The 24,591-nt window shown below is 44.5% G+C and overlaps 1 gene segment (V, D, J or C); it reads left to right on the top strand.

Moving 5' to 3' along the window:
- The first annotated feature begins 12,415 nt into the window (after window positions 1-12,415).
- On the top strand, window positions 12,416-13,430 carry LOC121270305. The segment is given in 2 exon segments: window positions 12,416-12,461; window positions 13,105-13,430. Coding segments are annotated over 2 exon segments (372 nt in total).
- Window positions 13,431-24,591: the final 11,161 nt, after the last annotated feature.

The raw sequence follows: 24,591 nt of genomic DNA, 5'->3' as shown, positions 1-24,591 counted from the left end.
TTATATGACACAAAACAATATCTCGTGAATTGCTATGCAATGCCCAGCCTGCGTTAATATTGCTCGGGGCTCTGCATTTGCTGCCGCTACACTAGAGCATGCCTCTATTCATTGTACACATTTCGCTGCCTCCCGTTAAATTACACTGGGCCCTGTTTCATTGTTACTGCATTGGATAATCTATTTGCATATGTCACACTATGCACTGATTAATTTATCAATACAATAGGCCATGACTCTGTTCATACTATGGAAGGACATGTTTCAGCTACTGCTGCACTAAACATTATGTTCTTTCCTGTTTAAGTCATGATAGACCATGTCTCATTTTATTCTCTGACGAGGAGCGGTACGAGGCAGCTCCTCATAACAGTTCATGTGTCAGTCTCTCTTCGGCACAGAAAATCCTCTTTCAGAGCAGAAATGGAGATCCCCGCCCCACTGCACTGCTGATCTAACCAATGGCTGGAACGGAGCAATCTCTCCGTTTAATCAGTTTGGTCAGAGCGAGAGCAGGAAGCGGAAGCAGTGGCCGGGGATAGTGCAGATTCAAAACTGACAGGAATGTGCGGTGACTCCCAGCTACTTCCGCGAGTGTTGGAGCGGAAATAGCGACGGTTGTACTTCAGGAAATCTATATTCATCCTGCTCATGCTCACTTTTCAAGGGGCTGCGAACAAATAGTGCGGGAGGGGACTGAAGGCACCAGAAGCATTGAAATCCGTGGAATGGAGTGAGGTTTCGGTTTACCGTACCTGAGCCTATTTGAAAGAGCTAGGCTAATCATCTTTCACCTCTCTCATTTTTGCTCTCCCACCCCCTCCACCCCCCCACCTACCGCCCTGCCCCCGCGCCCCCCCCACCCCCCACCCCCCACCACGTTTGTAATTCCTTGAAGGAATTTACCAATGAATCTCCTTCCCGTTATAGTTCAGCACCGTATTCTTGACAGGAAAGTATCGCAATGTAACAAATAAAATTTATCTTTCCCTGCCAATTTTCTTCTACGAAATCGGGATGATTTCGCTATTGAAACTTCGGCTAATGGAAACGATCCAAACAGCTCCAGTTCAAATTTCACAGAAACGTTGCGTGAAATAAGTGTCCTAATATGGATTTCACTTAACCCTGAACGCACTGAATTGTTGCTTTCTCAACCCGACTGAAAAAAACCCGCCAGGAGAGGGCGCCACCCCTAAGCATGGTCATGGCACGGTCACGTGACGGCAGCGTCAAAGCCAATAGGGGTGGCAGCCTGAGTGAGGTCACAATGGGCCTGGCCCCCTGCAGTGTGTTGGTGGAACAATGAGTTGAACAGAGCCCGGGTTCCCCCTCGCCTTCTTAACCTCTGGTTCACCTTATTCCCATTTACTGAGAGAGATTCTGTCAGACATGTTTCTGATAATACTGGTTGCGCTGTTCGACAGTAAATGCCGAAATAATTTAATCAAAGCGGATTCGCAGATTAATGCAAATATTCCTAATAATGTTTAATATAATTATACATCATAAATTGCAGTATTATGGACAACTGGTAGACGGAAACTTCGACGCGCTCACACAGAAACACATAAGGTTGGACGACCTCTTCTTAAGCTCTTCACACTTCATTCCTCTCCCCTCACAGGTGGACGAAGTGAGGATCCAGTAACCCAGGCTCCGGTTGCAATAATGGTGTCAGAAGGAGGTTCGGTGCAGTTAGACTGTGAATATACAGATCGGAATATTGATTACATGCAATGGTATCGGCAGCAAACGGCACAACCACCAAGACGGATTATTACCAATCACTTAGCACTGAAAGAGGAGAAAATTTCAGGACGATATCTGGCAGCTGCTGACCAGTCTAAAAAGTACGGTTACCTCAATATAAGCGAACTGCGTGTGGAGGATGGGGAGGTGTATTACTGTGCAGTGGGGCACAGCGTCAGATCACAGCGAGAACCCCGTACAAAGACCTCAGCGAGCATTTACAGCTCCGATAAGCTTGCTTGCGTGCCTTTGTCGGCGGGAAATGTTCGATCCCGAGTTCACAGCAGGCAAAAGCCGGCAGGCCAGTTTATCGCACAGTTATATTACGGTTGTTGCCCTTGTCCAAATCAACAGACGGGTAGCTTGGGAAATCTTGGGGCTTATCAACATTCTGCTTTTTTTCTGCTCAATATAAACAGGGAATGTTGATGTGCCGGCAGAGATGATTAAAGCTCAAGGATTGGAGTTCCTAAAGCTGAAAATTACTCTGAAAGAGATCCACATTGAGAATTCCAATTAGTTCTGACAGCGGTAAAGAGGAACAGCACAAGTGATTTAATCTCCAGACCGCGAGCCACTGGGTCCTTGCTAACGAGGCAACAGGACAAATAGCTTAACGTAAACACACGAGGTGCATCAGCACAAATATTTTACCTGACATTTTCAACTTCCGTTTCCAGCACAAATCAACTTCGTGAATTCATCAGTGGCACCCAAGCTCATCTCGTCTCCATCGATTCCCTTTGCAGCCTTGATAGTTTCATCTTTTCCCCTGACCAAACACTTTATCTACAATCCTATACACTCCCTCGTTCTAGTCCTTAATGTAACGATGCAAACCTATTCTTTCTGATCTGAATATCAGACAAGTGCCGTTACAACAGAGCTTCCTTAAAGGGGAACTGCAGACAGACGATTGAACACAGAGACAATTTTTCACACCCTGCCCACCACATCTGATCATTGCTCAGAACAGGCAGCGGAAAGCAGCTGATATGAATATTTCTTCTTTGGATCAGGCCCTGGGCAATTAAATAAAACGTTATTTCACTGGCAATTGTCTCTGAATTGAATTTTCTCCGAATTATCTCAAACACATCGGACAACAATCATCACATGGATGTCTTTATCATATGTAACGCATTTCGTCCAATATTACGTAATGGTAGCTGAGCATTAGGCAGCTGAACACTGAATGTGGAAGATAGAGAACAGTAAATGTTGTAAACGGAAGACACACACTGATGACTGACATCACAGAAAAAAAGAATCACAGGGATTATTACGGTTTAGAAGGAGGCCATTCAGCCCATCGTGTCTTCTCCGGCCTTCTGAGCAGTTTAACTTAATGCCAATTGCCTACCTTCCCCCCGTAACCTGCACATTGATTCTATTTAAATAATTATCCAATGCCCTTTTGAATGCCTCAGTTGAACAGCCTACACCACACTTCCAGGTAGTGAATTCCAAACCCTGACGACTCGCTGTATGAATTTTTTTCGCAAATCGCATCAACTGTGTCTTTGCTGAAGGTCAAAGTTAAAATGGAAAGTGATAAATTGACACCGCCCTGCATTTGGTTTCTTTCCCTGCATCACATCCTTGACTAATTTATGCTAAATCTGCGAGAGAAGACTTTCATGCTCAGTTTTCACTCTCTTCCAGTTATCTAGACCCCACCCTATCCCTCGCCCTAAGGGGTTTGAACCAGCTCCACGGGCAATGCTGCCAGGAGTATGATACACACAGGTGTATGATGAATCACCGAAAAGCGCCAATGCGTTTCTCCTTCAATTCTGTCCCGATGCAGATTCAGGAATCTTACAGTTATGGGAGTTTAAATGTACAATTTCAGCACGAGAGCTCACAAGATAGGATTTTTACAACAAGCTGCATTCATTCCTTAAGACAATCTTTGTACAGAGTTTCAAATGGTTACAAAGACGCAGAGCCCAAGCTTGTCCCTTTAGTGAGTCAGTGCCGCAAAGTTATTATGTTCCGCTCTCATACCGCCACAAGGAGCGAAGGAAATTCCTGGCGTTTCGATAATTGACATGATCCGATGGCCAAAGGAGCAGGGTGTCAAAAATGACATCCTTACGTCACGAGAACAAAGTCTATTTCTAACCAATCCAAGAGCAGCAAAACCACGTGACTGAATCATTATCTCTGGCTGTTACATTGACCGACTGTTGACGTTCTTCAGACGCTCCGTGCTCTGCTGATGTGAGCTGGGCTTCCTTTTCTTACTGACACTTTAATTGCAAAGATGCGTTATGCGGTGCAAATGAATCTACTCCCTGTCATTCTGGGGCTGCTAACTTGTAAGTATAGGGGATTTATTCTGTAACCTGCAGAGAGTGTTTATTTATACTCACGTTACCTAAATGTTTTTACAGGTCGATGTCACTCGGAACAAGTATCCCAGTTTCCCACTGCGAGAACAGTCCACAGCGGGGACTCGGTGCAGATAAACTGCACCTACAACACGTCCAGCATTGTCGGAATGTACTGGTACAGACAGAAATACGGTCAGGGACCGGAGTTTATTATAAGCAGATTCTCGACTGGCAAGGATAGAAAGGACCGATTCGAATTGGAACTTTCCACTGCGGGCAAACGGGGCCAATTGATTATTGAGAAGACGGAGAGCGCGGATACCGCTGTGTATTACTGTGCGATACAGCCCCACACTGAGAGGAAAGGCGGCAGTCACTGTACAAAAACCTCCCTCCTGTTTACAGTCCCGGAACAGCTGCAACGATCTCTCCAATAACACAGGGCAGGCATGATGGTTCAGAACGAGAGCAGCAAAGGGAGGCTTTGAGCAGGGCTGCCGTTAGCTTTATAAAACCCTTGAAATAGCGGCTATGATCAGAGATTGTGACAGTCACAGCATAAAGGATCCGATAGGAGAAACAGAGTGCAGCCTTCGTTGTGAGAACGTCTTCAGCATGCTTAATTGTCGGATTATAATCAACTGCGTCGATTCGGACATTTTACTGAAGTTGTGTGCACTTGATGCCGCTGCGTGATCGGAAATTTTAACCTAATTCTCCCAGGAAATTCACCTTTCCATTGAAATCTAAATACTGCGTAATGGATTTCCTCTTGAAATTAATTCTTACAAGATAGTGAGTTCGTGAAGCCAGAACGAATTTCAGAGGGAGTTTCCACAGAGGCTGGAGTAATATATTCCTCTTGTGAATCACAACATAATGATTTTTAACTTCCACCCCGTGTATCACTCTGATAGGGACAGTGAGTGAAATGAACTGCAAATCTTCAGCTACATTTGAAATTGTTTTAACCTATTTGAGATAAGATATTCCCGGTATCATTTCACCGTTGGTAATTTCACGGGCTGGTAACTAAACTCCTGTGCATCTTATCTGATGAAAACCGTAATGCCTGCCTGAAACAATCAGGAGGCGCCATTCGACTCTGCTGAGGAAAATCACGTGGGGAAAGAAACTATTGCTAGTAACACGAAAGAAACTGTTAGTCCGATTACAACCGTGTTTCTCAAAGATGTAATGGCTGGGCACTTAGAAAATTCATAGCAATCAGGCACAGTTCAGACGGTTTTGTGAAAGGGAAATGAAGTTTGACCAATTTATTGGAGTTTGATGAGTGAGTGCCCTCCCCCTGCTCCTGACTCGTATGTTCGTATGAATATGACTTCATTCATAATGCTATATTTAAGAATTTATGTTCGAAATGTGCCTTTAACATGTTATTAGGCATTCAATTTTAATTGCTTTCGAACCTTCAGTGTAGTTAGTGTCGGGCGCATTTTCACCACGAATTTCAGCCAAAATAGACTGAGCTCAAAAGCACTTTTTTTTTGAATCCAACAAACACCAGCTTAATTCTAAATAGGTTTCATAATCTTTGGTTTGCCACAAACCGGGGAGAACTTTGCTTGAGTCCCGAGGGGGGAGTAAGAAGTATGTGACGATGGCGTCCTCTGGTGGAGATTATGAGAAATTGCACACGGTGCGGATCCTGGTGAAGACAGTCAGTGTCTCTATGGGGGTTTTTCAGTTTCCCATTTATAGGGAGACGCGTTGCGACGATGCTGATGATGAATGTCGATCCCTAACAGTCACAGGGCATAAAAATAATTCGATGAAATGGCGATTGGAAATTCGGAGCTTCTTGTCGCCTATTTGAGCCTTAAAGAACTGCACAACCTACAGCGACAATCCCAGCATTTATAAAAGTAGCTTAAATGTTCCTTCAATTTAACTGATGCCGTATACCACGATCGGTATCTACAGCCTCCACAGGGTCAAGATAAGTACTTTGTTTTTACTCCAACGTTTCCAATGATTCATTTCTCTGTGTGAATTCAATTTAAATGCCTTTCCGCCCAGAGGTGGGGCGATGTTGGGTGAAATGCTAATTGGCCGAGATAGCAGATGCCATCCAATCAACTGACCTTTCCGTTGTTCCACCATCCATCCAATCAACGTCGAGCCTGGTTGTCTTCCGGTTCTTGACGGTGGTGCAGGGAGCGGGGGACCGAGCGAAATCCTTCTGTTCACAGCAGAAAATGGGAACTGTAGTGACGCTAATGTTGACCTTTGAAAAGGGGCAATCTTTGAGGTGGGGGAAGTGAAGCGAAACGTTTAATATTATTCCATTGCCAATGCCGGAGATCCCCATTAAAGAAGTTCTACTCACAGACAATATAATACGCGGAGAGTGTCGCATAAAATTACTCCGAGATAACCGTGTTCTTAGAGATCAGGTCAAAAAATGTATTTTAAAGCCGGCCACCAGGTGGCAGTGAGAGATCACAGTTTCCCATTTTCGCGACCCGCGCATCCACCAACACAGACTGAAACTTGCTCAATATCAATTATGGCGAAATTGCTTTGAACTCAGCTCTACCCCCTTACTTTCCCAAATTTACTTAATGTCACATGTGAGCTCTGTGTAAGTAAGCTGTGCAGGGTTTTTCTTAGACCCAAAGCTGACTTCAACCCTTGTTTTCAACACAATCCATTGATGCAGTTGAATAATATAATAATTCTTCAATTCCTGTCACTATCCTGCTTGCCCCAGACAGGCAGTCAATACGAAAGTAATGTAACCTTTGCAAACATACAGACTTATACAGTATTCAAATGAGGTATTATTACTGAATTCAGTTCCTTACAGATTGAGCATTCATATGCGCACTCTTCTTGCGGTATGTCCGTTGCTTCTCTCCTGCGGGCCAGCATCGCTTCCCCTTTATTATTTTTAAAATTTCCGCATGCCTGCCTTCTTTGGTTCTGTTTTGAGGATCAGCGTAGTGTGGCGCTGATCTGTATTCCTCCTTCCCACAGAGCATTCCCTACGTCGCTGACTCTGACTGCATCATAAGGATCCGTTAGGCATCTCTTCTCATCAATATATCACTTCCCAGTAATAACCACTCACCCCCTTCCCAGCAAAAATGCATTTCCCCCTGCCCGAGTTTCATTACAGGTAAAACGATGATGATGTTGCTTCAGGCTATGAGATGATAGTCACGGTAATAATGATGAGCGATTCTGATACATTCACAGAATCCCACACCGTTACAGCACAGAATGAAGCTATTGCCCCCTGCATTCTAGTAGGAGAAACAATAAAAAATAAGGAAACCATTTTAAAGTGTGTGCAGGAGCAGAGGGACCTGGGTGTATATGTGCATAGATTGCTGAAGGTGGAAGGACAGGCAGAGAGAGCAGTTAATAAAGAAGACAGTATCATGGACTTTATTAATACGGGCACAGAGTACAAGAGCAAGGAGAGTTTGATGAGCTTATATAAGACATCAGCTGGAGTATTGGGTACAGTTCTGGACAGCACATTATAGGAAGGATGTGACCGCTTCGGAGACAGTGCAGGAGAGGTTTACAAGAATGGTTCCAGGGATGAGAAACGTTAGCCATAAAGATAGATTGAAGAGATTGGGACTCTTCTCCTTGGAGAGGAGGAGGCTAAGAGGAGTTTTAATGGAGATGTTCAAAACAATGAGGGGGCTGGACAGAGCAGATAGGGAGAAACGGTCTCCGCACGTTAAAGGGTCAAGGGTGAGAGGGCACAGATTAAAAGTGCGAGCGCTGGAAGACATGGCAGTGTTAGTCAGCGACAGACTAGCGCTGGTTAGGATGGTGGATTCAGCTGCTGCCTGAATCTCGGCAGAGAAACGTGTTTTGCCAGAATCCGTTTTGCAATCGTCACCCTAAGAAACTGTCCATGGGATGAAGTCAGGCTGCGTGTCTGGCTCATTCCGCTACTGGAATAATGCCCGGACTGTCCATGCAGTGTCCTGGTACAGTTTAAAGTTACCCCTTCTCCTCCTGTCTAAACGCGAGAGGGTAGTGGCTGTAGAATTTGCTAAGAAGCGGTTGTAAGCAGCCGCTATTCGGCCCATTGGAGTCCGTACTGGCTCACCGAATGAGAATTATGACTCAGTGCTATTATCCACGTTGCGACTGTCCCTCTGATTAGAATGTGTTGAGTCAGTAATTACCTGTCAGAAATGTTGCCCACACAACTCAGATGCTGAGTAACCACATCATCTCCGGTCATCCTGTAAAAGGGAGTTCACCCGGTTTAATACTCACCCTCAATCATCACCTCTCAGTGTCTCAAGCGCTCCCCCCTCACCTCCTTGCCTCCCCAGTGGTGCTGTGAGACCGTTAGGATCTGAGGTGGCTGCTGGCGCATGTATAGATATATTGACACCTGGAATCAGCTCACTGCATCTTACCCTCAGTGTATCGGTATTCCTGTTAGAAGGAAGCGTTCAATTATGATATTCCTGGTGGCTTTAAGACTGTAACTATTAATGGTGTTCATAGACGGAGAAATTTCATTGATACCAGGTGAAAGACTAATTGGAATCTCTTCAATTTTCAGGTTTACCATGGGTCGAACAACCTGTTCATCAATAAGGAAACTGAGTTTGACAGGAAGACAGGCAAAACAAAACAAAAATAGAGGCAGAGAGATATAGAACAAGAGAGTGGGACAGGGGTAAATGGGAGAAAACAGTGAACGAAAGAGTTTGCAGGGTGACGGAAGTAATTTCTGTGCCAGTTCCTACACTATCACTGCGTCAAAACCCTGGCACTACCTTCCTAACAGCACTGTGGCTGTACCTACACTACATGGACTGCAGCGGTTCAAGAAGGCAGCTCGCAGCAACTTTCTCAAGGGCAATTAGTGATGGGCAATAAATGCTGGCCCAGCCAGCAAAGCTCACATCCCATGAATGAAGTAAAAAGGTAACAATGATTGGTGTTCAGCTGACGTTAGAGTCAGGAACAAGCCAATCATGTCCATGGAAAACTGCTCTCTTTCTCTCATGAAGCGAAGCCTGCCTCTGAGCCGTGTTTACTATTCCATATCTGCCCTGCAGGGTCAGCATATTGAAATCCTTCTCTTATTGTGTTCGGAAGCTTAAAGCTGTCATCATGTTGTTCCCTTTGTTTAATTCTGATAATAATGACCGCGCCTATATTGAAATAAACAGTTTGTGCTACATGCATTACATTCACTCCTGGACATTTCTCGCCTCCTGTTTTCTTGTTACAGGGACGAATGGAAAAGACTCGGTGTCCCACGATCACACTGAGTTACCGATGCAGGAAGGACAAACACACCATCACAGTAAACTGCAATTATTCGACAGCACGCGGTGTCTCCACTCTCTTCTGGTACATTCAGCATCCCGGAGAACCCCCGAGATATTTACTGAAGAGATATAGCTCGGAATCGGGAGGTCGGTCTCTCCATTTCTCACTTAGGTTTACTGCTGACTTGAACCAAGAGTAGAAAACGGTGCCTTTAAAATTCGCTGCGGCTTGGCTTTGCGATTCTGCCGCCGATCACTGGGCGCTGGGCCCCACACTGGTCCGCAAGTACAGACAGCCCGTGCAAAAAAACAGCAACGGACTCTCATCTCCTCTCGCTGAATCTGATCTGTGATGTGAAAATAGAGCGGAAAACAACCGGAAGGATATGCAGGTGGTCGAATACATGCACGGCGTGATATTTAAATAAATAGGCTCGGGAAAAAAATGGATTTTTTTCATCTCTTCACTTCATCCTTCCTTTCCCGAAACTCTCCAAGCTGTGCATGCAGAGCTCAGGCTCTGTGAGCTCCGTCTGTCCGCAAGAAACGCGCTGCGCCTCTCGGCTCAGGAACGGGTTTGGCTATGGTTCGTTTGGCAGCGAAATGATTAGTTCCGTGGACGGAAGCGCTTTTGTAGTTACACTGAGTCACCACCAGAGGTCAGGCAGAGGCTTTACGCACTAGTTATGAAGGTGTCAGCCGAGTTGCATTTGACAAGATAATTTAGTGAATGTCCCATTTTATTCCTGGAAGATTGGCAATAAATCAACAATTTCGAAAGTAGAGGCATTCATTTGAAGCCATGCTATATTCTATAATATCAAAGCACGACTAATATCAATGCCTCATCAATATTTTAATAAGCCTCTCATCCAAGAATATAGTTGAGGCCATCTGCTGATCGCACCCTTTCGTTCTGCTCAAGCCTTCCAGTCAGTTCCCATTGATTTCCTCCAAATGGAAGATTTCAGCATGTTGACAGCAAACCGTGTTCAAATCCGCCAGGATCTGCTCCACCTGCATAACTCTCTTTGATATCGCCTGAGGCTCAGTCCCTTGTAACATCACCGATAGAAGAATTAGTTGAATCACCAAAGGGGAGGGTGAATTTGTCAATTCACTGAGTACAGCCAATCCTAATTCTTTCCCGGACAACTTTATCTGTGCCCCACTAAGCTAACGTTAAACGCGTCCTTTGTGATTAAATTGTTGGGGGGTGAGGTGGGGTGGGGAGTGGGGAATGAAATCGTTTACAATGCATCTCGAAATCCTGGCGTGGGGCGTCAATTCTGTTGTTGCAGCACACGATTCCGCCTGCTCCCTGATGATGTGGCACTGTCAAAACCGAACATAACATGGCTGTAGAATCACATCCCTTTCTATCTCTGTCATAGGTTTAGTGTTACAGCACAGGGACTTGCAGGAAGGTCAAACAGACAGCTCACCACCAGCTTCTCAGGGGTAAATAGGGATGGGCATAAAATGCTGACCGAGCTAGCGACGCCCACATCCCACGAAAGACAAGTAAATTAAAAATACGCCAGCACGTTACTGACGACAGTTTGTCCCCGGCGAGAAGGTCTAGATTCTGACATTGTGACCCGCAGCCGGCGATGAGTTTTGCTGCTTATTTCAGCGTGGCTTTGGCCCTATCTGTGCTGTGTAAGTTCATGCGGTATCCATGTATGAATATCATTAATTGGTGCACCTAATGAGACGGCTATTTTCAATCGCCCAATTTATCTTGCAGCCCCCACGGCGTTGGCGCCGATTTTGTGCAAGTAGACAATTCGATCAGAACGGTGTGGGAAGGAAAATCGGTGACGCTGAATTGCAGTTTTCCAACAATAGATGCAACCCTTTACCTTAAGTGGTACCGGCAGATTCCCGGACATGCACCGGTGAACCTTTTGGATATTAGTCCATACGGCACCGTCCCAGCCAACTTCGCCCCGGAGCGTTTTCCATCACGGCTGGGCAGAGAACGCTGTTTGGCTGAGAATATCTCGGGCGGAGCTGTCAGATGGAGCTCTGTGTCACTGTGCTCTGAGAAACAGAGCTGCACAGCTGTGTGCCTGCCCCGTACAAAAACAGCAGCACAGTTACTCACTAAAGCAATGTGTGACTGCTCCATCCGCCCTCTTGAAAGTTCGAATAGGGCGAGTAACCGGAGACAACAATTTAATTTCCCATTGGCTCAGGGCAGGGCCCCCAGATTCCAGACTTCTGCCTCTCAAATCAATTAGAGATCAATCTGCCTCTGAGGTCAATTAATGATCAAGCTATCTGTCAGTTCAATTAGAGATCAAACAGTCTCTGAAGTTAATTAGAGATCAAACTGTCTCTCGGAGCAATTAGAGATCAAACTGACTCAGATTAATTAGAGAGCAAACTGTCTCGAATCAATTAGAGATCAAACTGTCCCTACGATCAATTAGAGATCACACTGTTTCTTAGAGCAGTTAGAGATCAAACTGCCTCTCAGATCAATTAGAGATCAATCTGTCTCTGAGGTCAATTAGAGGTCAAGCTGTCTCTCAGGTCAATTGGAGATCAATCTGTCCCCCAGGGCAATTAGAGATCAAACTGTCTCTCTGATCGCTTAGGGAACGAACTGCCTCCAAGATTAATTAGAGATCCAACTGTCTTTCAGATTAATTTGAAATCAACAGCCTCTCAGAACAACTGGAGTTGAATTTGTTTCCCAGATCTATGGGAGATTCAACTGTCTGCATATAGATACCGTTGTCTCTGATCAGTGGGATGCGATGTTAATCTTTATATTCCCTTAAATAAAAATGCACCTGTTGTTAAGGAAGGTCAGAGCAGTCAGAGTCAAAGCACGGAGCTCTATGTGATATCCAGCATGAAGTGACATCAGACCAGATCCAACTCCTTCCGCTCCGATTTTCTTCAGGAAGTGACATCAAACCAGTCCAGTGTGAGTCGTCCTGAAGGAGGTGACATCCGCTCTCCTTTTGTTGGTTATTCTGCTGGTTTCTGACATTCAAAATCTCTCTTTTGAATTCCAGAGCAACAACAATGAGGCTTCCCCTTCTCGCTGTGGCCTGGATAACATTCAGTGTAGGTATGAAGATTAAAACATTTTTTTTAAACTGAATTGTTTCCAGAAGAATAAATTTCAAGTGCAAATACATTCTTGTAACTTTGTAGCGGAAAGTGGTTAGACCGGACTTGGAGTGTTAGGAAAATTATATAAGGGCAAAGGAGTAAGTGGCAAAACCGATTTATAAGGATGATAGTAGAATTGAGGAAAAATAACTTTCAGAAATCATTGTCCAAGCTGGGGCTCTTCTCTCTCGCAACGCGATGGCTGAGGAACAACCTGATAGAGGTCGTTAACAATGTTGAAGCTGTTTCATATGTTAGTCGTTCAGAGGATTTTTTCACCTATGGACGATTTAAGAACGATAAATATAAAGAAGGGAACTGATGAGAAACTGAACTACCCAGAGTGTTTGTAATCTGGAAATCAATTTCACAAGGAGGGAAGAGGCGAATAATCTGGACTGATTTAAGGAGAAGCCAAATGAAAGGATTATAAAGAAAGGGGTTGAAGGGCATTCTGATGGAGTGAAATAAAGAGAGGTAGGGGATGCCATCGCCGTGTAAAACGGTGAAATCCATTGTGTTGAATGCAATCGTATTCTCGGCTCTAAGTGCTGTCTAATTTAATGGAACACTGATTACGATTTACTCTGACATTCCAGGCCTGAGCGATGGAGATTCTGTTATTCAGCGGGAATCTTCGCTGACACAGACAGAGGGAAAAGATGCCACTTTAATATGCACCTATACCGGCGATAGCTTTCTCTTATTCTGGTACCGGCAGTACACAGGCAGACAGCCCGAGTTTGCAGTCCAGAGGTACACTGACGGCGACCTGGATTATCAGGCAGATTTCGCTCGGAACCGGTTTTCTGATATAGTCCATAAATCAGACAAATCGTACCGATTGACCATCTCGGAGCTGTGGCTGTCTGACACCGCGGTCTATTACTGTGCACTGAGTCTCACAATGATGGATCCGAGTTGAGCCCTCGTACAATAACTGCTGCAGGTTTCTGGGTCACAGCTGTTGTCTGTTGAGGGCTGTTTATAACTGCGGGTCAGACACTGACACACGAATCCATCCCTCTGAGAGTGGCCCCCGAGCACAATCCACACAAACATCATCTAAAACTGTTCCCTGTAACCACTGGTTCCGCCTTATTTACATTAACGATGTGAAGGCAAAACTGGTCAAACAAACGCCACGTTACTGGAACTAGTCCTGCCAGTTTACTGCTGTTTCAGAGACAGCTCATGGCAATTAGATAAGTAATAATTGGCTTAAAATATCAGTCTGCTGTATAGACAGAGGCACGGCAGGTGGAGAAGATTGTAATCATTACATGAATTTGATTAAATATTCCTCAATGTTCAAAACACTTGGACTCTGAAATCATGACACTGGCCTTCCCTCAGATATTAGTGCACTAAAGTAACCTGTGCATGGATTACACGGCTCCAGGCTTTTACATACATCATGTTTATTGGTTTATATTCCGCTCTCCAAATCTTACATTTTTGCAGTGACGCAAAACTTGGATATGGGCTTTGCTGGCTGGGCCAGCATTCATTGCCCATCAGAAGGTGGTGATTAGCTGCCTTCTTGAACCGCTGCAGTCCATGTGGTGTAGATACACCCATAGTGCTGTTCAGGTTTTGTAGCGGTTTGATACAGCTGAGCGGCTCGTTATGCCATTTAGAGTCAAGCACATTGCTGTGGGTTTGGAATCACATGTAAAGGTCACAAAGGACATTAGTGAACCAGTTGGGGTTTTACAACAATCGTCATCAGATTTCGAGATTTAAGATTTTTATTGAATTCAAATTCAAACTTATGTGCTGTGTTTCAAAACGTGGATCCCTGAATTACTCACCTCGCTACAATACCACTACGCCATCGCCATCGTCTACCATTTTAAAGGTACAAAAATGTATCAACCTCACTCCAGATTTGTGAATCTGAATTCCCCCTGATATAGAACGAGTTTATCAGAGCAATTTCACTCCTGCCAGTCCACAATTCGTCACCCATCAAGTAACAGCTTTCTGTGCCTCAGTCTCCCCCGCCCCAGTGTGGGGGGAGACGATGGGGACTTATCAGCGTCCAGGCGCAGTGTGGAGGGAGGGGGCATAATGCGACTTCTGCCACGTGACAGTGTCCCGAATGGTTTCTTTCTGGGCAGGCATGAGGCGTCTAACGCTGAAATCCGAATGCATGGACTACTGCCTAGTGTTTCCTAGGTGCCCATGGAGTAGAGGCAAACACTGGTCTGTTACTATCATCAAATAAAAGCAAAATACTGCGGCTGCTGCAAATCTGACACTAAACAGGAAATGCTGGAAAAACTCAGCAGATCTGGCAGCATATGTGGGGAGAGAAACAGAGTTAACCTTGTGTGTCCGTGTGACCCTTCTTCAGAGGGGGTCTGTTACTTCTGCACAGGGACATTGACCGGGTCATCCTGTCATTCAATTGCTTACAATCCCCCACTTTTTTTAGTTGAACCTTCCTTTTGTTTTTCTGCTTACTCCCTATGTTTTTTATACCCCTATTAATTGCATATCTGGAGTAATCTTTGCAGTTTTATTCCTCTTAAAAATGGTAGGGTACACTTTCCTGAGTTAGAACACAACGACTATTCCCTAAACTGGTAAAGGCTCTGAAAAAGAGTCAAACGGACTCGAAACGTTAACTCTGCCTTTCTCTCCACAGATGCTGTCAGACCTGCTGGATTTTTCCAGCACGTTTTGCTTTTGTTCCCTAAACTGGTTCCTAGGATGAGGGTATTGACCTGTGAGGACAAGTTGAGTAGGCGAGACCTTTATTACAGAGAGGTCAGAAGAATGAGGAGTGATCTAATTGAAACATAAGGTCCTTAAGGCGCTTAACGGGACAGTTGCAGAGAAAACGCTTCCCCTGGCTGCAGAATTTAGAACGCGTGCTCCCAGTCTCAGAATAATGGGTGGACTATTATGAGGGAGATTTCTTCACTCAAAGGACTTTGAACATTTGGAATTCCCACCTCAGAGAGCTCTGTATATTCAGGCATTAAGTGCATTCAACACAGAGGTCGATAGATGCTTGGGTACAAAGGAAATTAAAGAATATGAAGCCACGCATGGGGGTGGATTTCTGGTTGACGTCAGGCATGTGGGAACGGTCTTGAAGAGCGAAATGGCCCGCTCCTGCTCCTATAATCTATAATTTGACACGCTAGCTACTACACAGAAATGCAGACAATCGCAGGATACATCTAGTCCACAAAAGGAAATCAGAAAAATTCGATCCAGTCAATTATTGCCTCACCAGTCTTCAAAATCACCAGGAAAGTAATAGAAAGTGTAGCCGAACGTGCGACCATGCGGCACTCACTTTACAATAACCTGCGTATTAATGCTCTGTTTGGGATCATCAGCGCCACTTGGCTGCATATCTCACTAGTCTTAGACCACACAAAGACAAAAGAGCTCATTTCCAGAGGTGAGGTGAGAGCGACTTCCCTTGACATTATAGTAAAATTTTATCACGTTTGGCATCACGGAGCAAACCGGAAGTCGGTGGGACGCATGGAGGAAACCTTTCACTGGTTGAAGTCATACCTGGCTCAGAGGAAGATAGTTGTAGTTGTTGGAGATAAATCATGTCTACCCCGGGACTTGGGTGCAGGATTTCCTCAAGGTGGCGCCCGAGAACCAAATACATTCAATTCCTTCAGTCATGACCTTCCCTCCTTCAGGGGGTTCGAAGTGGGGATGATCGCTGATGATTCCACAATGTTCTGAAATTTTCGAGACTTCTCAGAAACTGAAGTTGTCAGTTCGGCATGCAGCAAGACCTGGGAAACATTGGTTGGTATGTGGCAAATAACATCCGCGCCACCAAAGTATCAGGCAATCATCATTCCCGAGAAGAGAGATTCTAAAAGTCTACCATTCCGGGACAACAGCCTTCTCATCTCTGAATCCGCCACCATTGACATCCTGGCGATTACCATTAACCAGAAACTTAACTAGATTCACCTTTAAAAGCACTGTGGTTACAATCTCAGGTCGGAGGCTGGGAATTCTGCATAGAGAAACATGCTTCCTGACTCCCCAAATCCTGTCCAATAACTACAAGGCACAGTGAGGTGTGTGTTGGAATACTCTCCAGTTAATTGGATGAGTGCAATTCCAACAACACTCAAGAGGCTCGACACCAGCGAGGACAAGATAGCCCATTTGATTCGCACACCCCATTCGTCACTTTAAAAATTCACTCCTTGGCCTAATGAAGCACTGTTGCAGCAGAATGTAGCATCTACAACATGCACTGCAGCAACTCGCCAAGTCCACTTCCACAGCACCTTCCAAACCCGCGACACTTGGTGGCCTAGAAGGAGAAGAACAGGAGGCGAATGGGGACAACATCATCTCCAACTTACCCTCCAAGGCTGCAGCTGAAGAGGGTGGTAGCTCAAGAACACTTTCTCAGAGTTCTGTTTGGAGGAATGTTTTGTGAGACTAAGTTTAGTTGTGCAACCGTAACCCTGTGTCTGTTTAAATTTTCCTTTATTCTTGCTAATAAAACATTTACTTTAAATGTTTAAAATCTCAAAAGTGTTGCTGAAGTCCTTACTTGAGATCAGTGCATCATCTTCTGGTTTTCAGAATACGAAAGAAGAGTATGGCCCATAAGCTAAGTTTTCCTATGGCGTTTGGTTTGTTCAGCGATTAACACTGGCTGTGGTCATAAAACACTCACTTGGACAGATGTGGGTTAATTAGTGAAAACAATCAGGGATTTGTTAAGGGTAAATCATGTTTAACTAACCTCCTTGTGTGATTTGACGAGGTAACAGGGAGGGTTGATGAGATGTACAGTGATTCCGAAAGGCATTTGGTAAGGTTTTCTCAGTGACTAGGAAAAGAGCCCAGTTGTGAACCGTTATGTGTCAGAATGGTGCAAGATTTATGCGGGAGTATCCAGGGGTCGGTATCTGGTCCATGCTTTTCTTGATATTTCTATATTTATATTTATGCCCCCTCCAAGGTATGGAGACATGGACACGCTGTTGGAAAGAGTGGAGAGGTGGCATATTGCATTATATCCAGAAGATTGTGAACTTATTCGTCTTGCTCCGAAGAACGATGACACACAACATAAAATAAAGTGTGCATTTCTAAAGGAAGTGCAGGGATAGAGGAGCTTCGAGGTATATCAGCAGAAATAATTAATGCTGACTCGGCAAGCATGCCTAATACTCGGATTCATAAATAGGGATATGAATTGAAAAACCTGAAATTTATGAAAACCTGTAGAAAGCACTGTTTAGACTGAAATGTGGCGTCCATTTCTGGGAAGTACACTTGAGGAAGGATGTGAAGGCACTGGAGCAAGTTTATTAAAAAAAATCACGAGAATTGTACCAGGGAAGAGGAACTTCAGTTACATGTATAAGTTGGAGAATCTGTGCCTTCTCTCCTTGGAGGTGAATATTAAGAGAACATTTGATAGCGGTATTAAAAATGCCAATGGGAGTGGAAAGAATAGAGAGAGAGAAACTGTTTCTCTTGGCAGTCGCATGGACAACCAAACGAAATGGGTTTAACGTGACTGTCAAAGGAAGCAACGGCGATACGAGGTAAAGCGTTTGTACACAGCTAATGATTAAGATGTGGAATGCACTGCCTGAGAGCGTGGTCGAGGCAGTTTCAACACAGGAATTGTATAATTACCTGAAGCGAAAACGAAACTGCAGGGCTCAGGGGAAAAGGCGGGTGAGTGGTTCTAGGTGAGCTGCACTTTCAGAGATCCGACACTAACATGAGTTCGAATTGCCTCCTCCTGTGTTATAACCATTCTGTGTCTCTATTTAAGATTTTAATCAGACTGACGTGATTGATGGGGGTCAGTTTCGATTAATTTCTGCTGGGGAAGCTCATTCAGAAAATTGCCTCTGGTCTCTCTGTGGAAACATTCACTGAAAGGTGCGTCAGCATCATCGCAAATTCGTTCTGGTAGAATCCCTTAATTGTTTATTACCAATAATGACGATACGAAATCTAACCTTCAGAGCGACAGCTCATGGCAAAGAGACACATGACAATGATATTAACGTCCTTGGTGAGCCGTTACACGTCGCCATAAAAAAAAAATAACACTCAATGTATCCAAGTGGAGCCGATGCAATAAATCTGCAAACATCAGTAATGCTGCTTCTTCCTTCACACCAGAGGCTACTCACTGAGAGACTGACTGCGCCCTCAGATATTTAACACTGTTGGTCAGAAAGCTTCAGATGATCCCTGAACCTCATTTCAATCTTATCTCAATACGTGACGGGCAGATTGAAGATTGTTTCCATTGGGCGGGAACATTGAGACCAGAAAATGACGTTAAGAACAGATCCTGTTCCGGTCCGTGTTCGGGCTCTTACAGGAGTGACAGTTTCGGGCTTTGCAGCGGCCATGCATATATTCAGCGCCTGGATTGTGTTCGGCGTGTTTCTTGTCGGCAAGGGTGGATCCAATCTGATGAAATGTTATCTCGATCTGAAACCTTATCGCTCTTCTCTCCAGGGATGCTTCCTGACCTGCTTAGTATTTCCAGCTTTTGTGCTTTTATTCCATGGGTCCAATCATTTCGGGTAAAATGCAAAGTGTTAATATTATGTTAGCAATATGTTTAATACTAAGTTTTGTCTCCTTCATGAACACGTGTTACAGATCCAAGTGATGGAGATTCTGTTACTCAGCCGCAGGCGTCTGAGAACGGGAGAGAAGTTGAAAAGGTGACAATACGATGTATCTACAGCACTGCAGCAAGCAACCACGTTTTATATTGGTACCGTCAACAACCAGAGAAGGGTTCCCAGTTTATTATGTGGAAACAGTCCTGGGTTACTCAGGAACAGAGAGGAGAAGGTTTTGGAATCCGTTTCTCTGCAGAGCTCCAGACCTCGAATTAATTCACCAGTTTAACCATCTCGGGACTGCAGCTGACTGACGCTGCCATGTATTACTGCGATCTCAGAGTCACAGTGATGGAAAGCAGCCCAACCCCTGTACAAAAACTGCTTTTGGGCTATGGTTGGGAGCTGCAGTCTGCTGAGGTTTGTGTAGAGAATCGCAGAGTCACAGCCATAATATGTAGCGCGCTGGCAGTCGCTCAGCCACCCAGCGAGAGGAAACCACAACAACTTCGGATCAAACTGTCACCCAACTGTTTCCAGTGGCGGCCAAGATGACAAACTGCGGAATACTTTCGACTGACAGATTTATCACAGAGAGAATCAATCTGCCGGTTAAACAGTCCCTGCTTCTGGTCGAATTTTTATTTCCTTCAAATCAGGGTTTGATGGTCAGATTAGCTGGGGGAAGAGGTTGCCCAGACTCAAGCATTCTTCAAAACTGGCCGAGAACACATCATGAAAAACAGGCTGCAAGATGTAACCAGGGAATGTAGTCATGGGCTGGGGCAGTGGGGGTGTGGTGAGACGTTGTTGAGGGCGGAAGGAAGGAATTTCGTGGGAATGAGGGGGATGGAGTGGAGGTGGCAAACTATCGGGATAAATTGTAGAACAGATGGGAATAAATATAGGTTTTAAAAGGTCCAAACAGAGAACAGAAAAAAACAAACAGCAGATAAAAATGATGCAACAGCACAAAGAGTGTGATGGAATGAAAAGTGTACTGACTTAGCAGTGTAAGTTACTGAAATCTTAAAGGCATGTTTTCCTATCCCTGTGCATACTCCGTGTTGCAAATCTGAGCAATATACCTGTTCAGGTGAGTGTGGCCCATTCTGCACATTGGCTCAGTGGCTGCCTGGACTTAACGGTTGGGCATCTAAGGTTTTTCACCGTGGGGGTGATTTAGGCATTGTTCACTGGATTCGCACTTTCACTGCCTGGTCTCCATGGTTAAAATCTGAACATATTTCCCTGGTCATGTGCCCAACTGTGCATCAGCTCAGTGCCTGCCTAACCTCGCTGTTTAAAGATTTGATAGGCGGCGCTATGCAGTAAATCCCTCTCCGCCTCTCCCCGCCACACCCTCCCCCTGCATAGACACACAAACACACACACACGAACACATACACAGACACTAACACTCACTCACACACTCTACCTCACTCTCTCTCTCTCATTCACTCTCACTCTCTTCGTAAATCAGGCTTGCACCTGTCCACTTTGAGGCAACTCTAAAAATCAACAACAGATAAACCTGAGAATAAAGCAGAGTAATATTGAGAGACTGTAACAAAGGGAGTTCGGTAAAGGTGAGACGGAGGCTGAATTGTTTTAATTAGGAGTTGATAAGATGTTGAGCAATATCCCGGCCTCGCTAAGGATTGGTTCATTCCTGACAGAGCCAATAGGTGACACCCAATCAGCCCACAGCTCCTTTGTCCTACATTTTATCCAATCATCCCACAATTTCTTTGTTCTGAAATCCATGACATCAGAGCAAGGAATATGGAATCACTAGAAATTGTTGTGACAACAACAAACTGGACTGAGGAACATAAGAGAATAAGAATAGAAGCTGGAGTGGGTTATTTGGTTCTTCATTTGGTCCTGCTCCGCCATTCAATAAGGTCATGGTCGAGCTTCTTCATATCCACCTTCCTGCAAGATCCTGGATGGTGTCCAGCTTTTTCAGTGTTGTGGGAGTGCACTCATCCAGGTAAGTGGAGAATATTCTATCATGCTCCTGACTTGTGCCTTGTAGATGGTGGACAGGATTTGTGGAGTCAGGAGGTGAGTTACTTGCCACAGGATTCCTAGACTCTAACCTGCTCTTGTAGCCAGTGTATTTATATGGCTAGTCGAGTTCAGTTTATGGTTATCCTCAGGGTGTTGATAGTGGGGGATTCAGTGATGGTAATACTATTGAATGTCAAGGGGCCATGCCTAGATTCCAGCTTGTTGAAGATGGTCATTGCCTGACACTTGTGTTGTGTGAATGTTATCTGCCCCTTGTCAGCCCAAGCCTGGATGTTGTCCAGGTCTTGCTGCATATGGTCATGGACTGCTTCAGTATCTGAGGAGTCGCGAATGGTGTTGCACATTGTGCAATTATCCACAAGAAGGTCACTGATGAAGCAGCTGAAGATGCTGGGCCTAGGACAGTATCCTGGGAAACTCCTGCAGTGATGTCCTGGAGCTCAGATGGTTGACCTACAGCAACCACAATCATTTCAGTGACGGTGATTGGTGGAGAAATATTGTCCAGGCCAATTCCCCTTCTCTCCTTCAAAATAGTGCTCATGTGATCTATCATATCCACCCAAGAGCGTAGGCGGTGTCCTCAATTTAACATTTCATCGGAAAGCCAGCCCCTCTGAACGCGCACCATTCCCTGAGGATTGAACTGAAGTATCAATATAGGTCCTGTGGGTAAAGTATCCAGAGAGGAACGGGATCCTGAAACTCTTCATTCAGAGATGATAGGGCGAATAACTGTGCTTCGGCTGACAAATAGTGTTTGCTGAATGACCTTTGTGTTGTTCTGCATGTGTACTTTTCTGAAAATGAATGCATAGTTTATATATACACGTTCAGGTAAATGAGAACAAATATTTCATAGTGGTGATCAGGCTGATGACTGACATACGGGGTGCAGTGGCCTCTCGACGCCTTGATCACTGGCCCTCCCTGAACAGGAAGCCAGTTTCCATCAGGGGCTCTTCCGTAAGTTCAGGATTGTTGTTTCCGACAGATTACCGGAGTCCCGTTGAGTGGAATCTGTGAAAATATTGGGAACAGAGTCCTGGTAACCCCAGGATGTGGTGACCCCTCTTTAACACAGTCCAGGAAAAAGGATTGAAATAAAAAGCCGGACATTTAAACATAAACTTTACTGGTCCCCCTGGAAACAGGGGACCATTAAATTTTACCCCTGGAATCAAATGGAATCGGAAAAGGAAATCGCCTTTTACAGACTCAGGATGTCAGGAAGCACTTCCCAACCTAAGAAAATACGTTTCCAGTGTACCGCTGTTGAGATGTTAGAAATATTATTTACACAGAGGGCAGTGGGAATGTTTAATTCTCTGCCAGAAAGGGTTGTCACTCTGACTCTTATAGTGGAGTGAAGGGATTTGAAATTCCAGGTATTTTCCTGATACTTTGAAGTTGTGGCCAATAGTAACCAAAACATTCGGTCACGAAAAGATGAATTGATCTCTCTCTGTCTCTCTCTATCTGTCTCTCTGTCTCTCTCTCTCTCTCTCTCATTGTGATAACCTCTTCGGACTACGCAGTGAAATTGGACCAAGAAATACAATGATTTATAGGACTCCATCTCTAAGTCTCTCGTGTAATTAATCTATCGATTCATGCCATATATACACTACTGTTTGCAGCAACGTGTCAAGGCGCCAAAATATTTCCTGTGATCTCCAGCTGTCACCTGTCAGAGTGGTGAACTGACGGCTTGGTAAATTTTCTCCAACGAAAAGTTCCTGCAGCGCCATCTAGTGGCATCTGGCGTGGAAAACAACGACTCTCAATTTATTCACGGATATTGCTGCATGATGATTCTGCCACATTATTATGGGTTTTATGGCTTTGGTTTTATTATTACAGTAACTTCTCTCTTTCCATTCTTTTCCTTCTGCTACTTTCACCATTTAATATTCAGCCCTAGATTATTTGCCTCAGTTTTCTGACGTGCCTACGTCATTAAGACAGTACGTGTTCACTTGCATAAATAGATGAAATTTTTTGTTCATAAATTCTTAAATCCGCAACTGAAGAGGTTGTGTGATTGTTCACTTCGGAAGACTGTAAGGCTTGCGAGCATCTTAATCATCAAAGAAGGATGTCAACCAAATTTCAGGATGCCAGGTATATGCGAATTTAGGAAATAGGAGCAGAAGTCGGCCTCTTGGCCCTTCTAGTCTGCTCCGCCATTCAATAAGGTCATGGCTGATCTGACTGTAAACTCCCGCCTAACCTGGTTACCTTTCATTCCCTTGTTTATCAAAAATTGATCTCCGTCGGCCTTGAAAGTATTCAAAGACTCTACTTCCCCTGCCTTCTTTGGAGCGGTGTTCAAAGACTCACTACTTTATGAGAGAAAAAAAGCTTTTCATCTCTGCCTTGAACGGGCGCCCTCTTATTTTTAAACAGTGACCTCCTAGTTCTAGATTCTCTCACTAGAGGGAAGATACTTTCCATATGTCATTTTTTTTTGTACAGAGGGTTAATCTCTGTGTTATATTATTATGTTATTATAAATAATAAAAATATTTTCATTCCATTAAAGTGCTTGGATGATGAACTTGCTTTTTTTTGCAGAATTGACTTCTATCACTCTGGCTTCGAAAATCCATGTCCTGATTCTTTCCCCAGTCCCCATGTCGAGTGAAGTATTGGACAGTTTCCTCACCTCCTTGCCTCCCCGCGTTTCAACGCACTTTAAAATACCGCAGCATCTGAGAACTAAACGGAGTGAACGATGAGAGTGGTGGAGACTTTCTCACCATCCACAGATACTTTAAATCTTCCCCCAACTCTTTCATCGCTGAATATGGAGAAGAGATGCTCGGAAGCTCGATTGGAGAATTGACGGTACAGGAATATAAGTTCATTTGCAGCGAAAGTAGAGTAATAGTGAAGCAAAATGGTTGTCCATGCGTTCCCGATAAACCAATATCAGAATGTGTTTCCCACTGACAAGGAATAGCTGCCAAAACAAGAATGAAATTAAGATAAAAACAAAATACTGCGGATGCTGGAAATCTAGAACAAAAACAAAAATACCTGGAAAAACTCAGCAGGTCTGACAGCATCTGCGGAGACGGATACATTTGACGTTTCGACTCCGTATGACCCTTCATCAGAACTTAAAAGAAATCAATATAATGATACATACAAGGAAAATTGAACAAAGTGCTTGTGGAAATGGGTAGAATAATATAATCAATCCACCTATCCAGCCTGGGCCCACCTGAGTTAACAGTTCTGTAAGAACCGCCCATAATTATCAGCTGGAGGAACTGGATTTTGAGAGCTTTAATTAACTCTGTTGGCAAATCGATATTCCGGGTAAGTTCGGAGCTAGTTACGCTATAAATAGCAGCATGGAGATAAGTTTGCATATTTGGAGGTGATAGCGCACTGCTGTTATCGCTGGAATAATGAACAAAAAATCCC

This window comes from Carcharodon carcharias, chromosome 27 (assembly GCF_017639515.1).
Source record: "Carcharodon carcharias isolate sCarCar2 chromosome 27, sCarCar2.pri, whole genome shotgun sequence".
Lineage (NCBI taxonomy): Eukaryota > Metazoa > Chordata > Chondrichthyes > Lamniformes > Lamnidae > Carcharodon > Carcharodon carcharias.
This window is presented reverse-complemented; position numbering and strand designations above follow the sequence as displayed.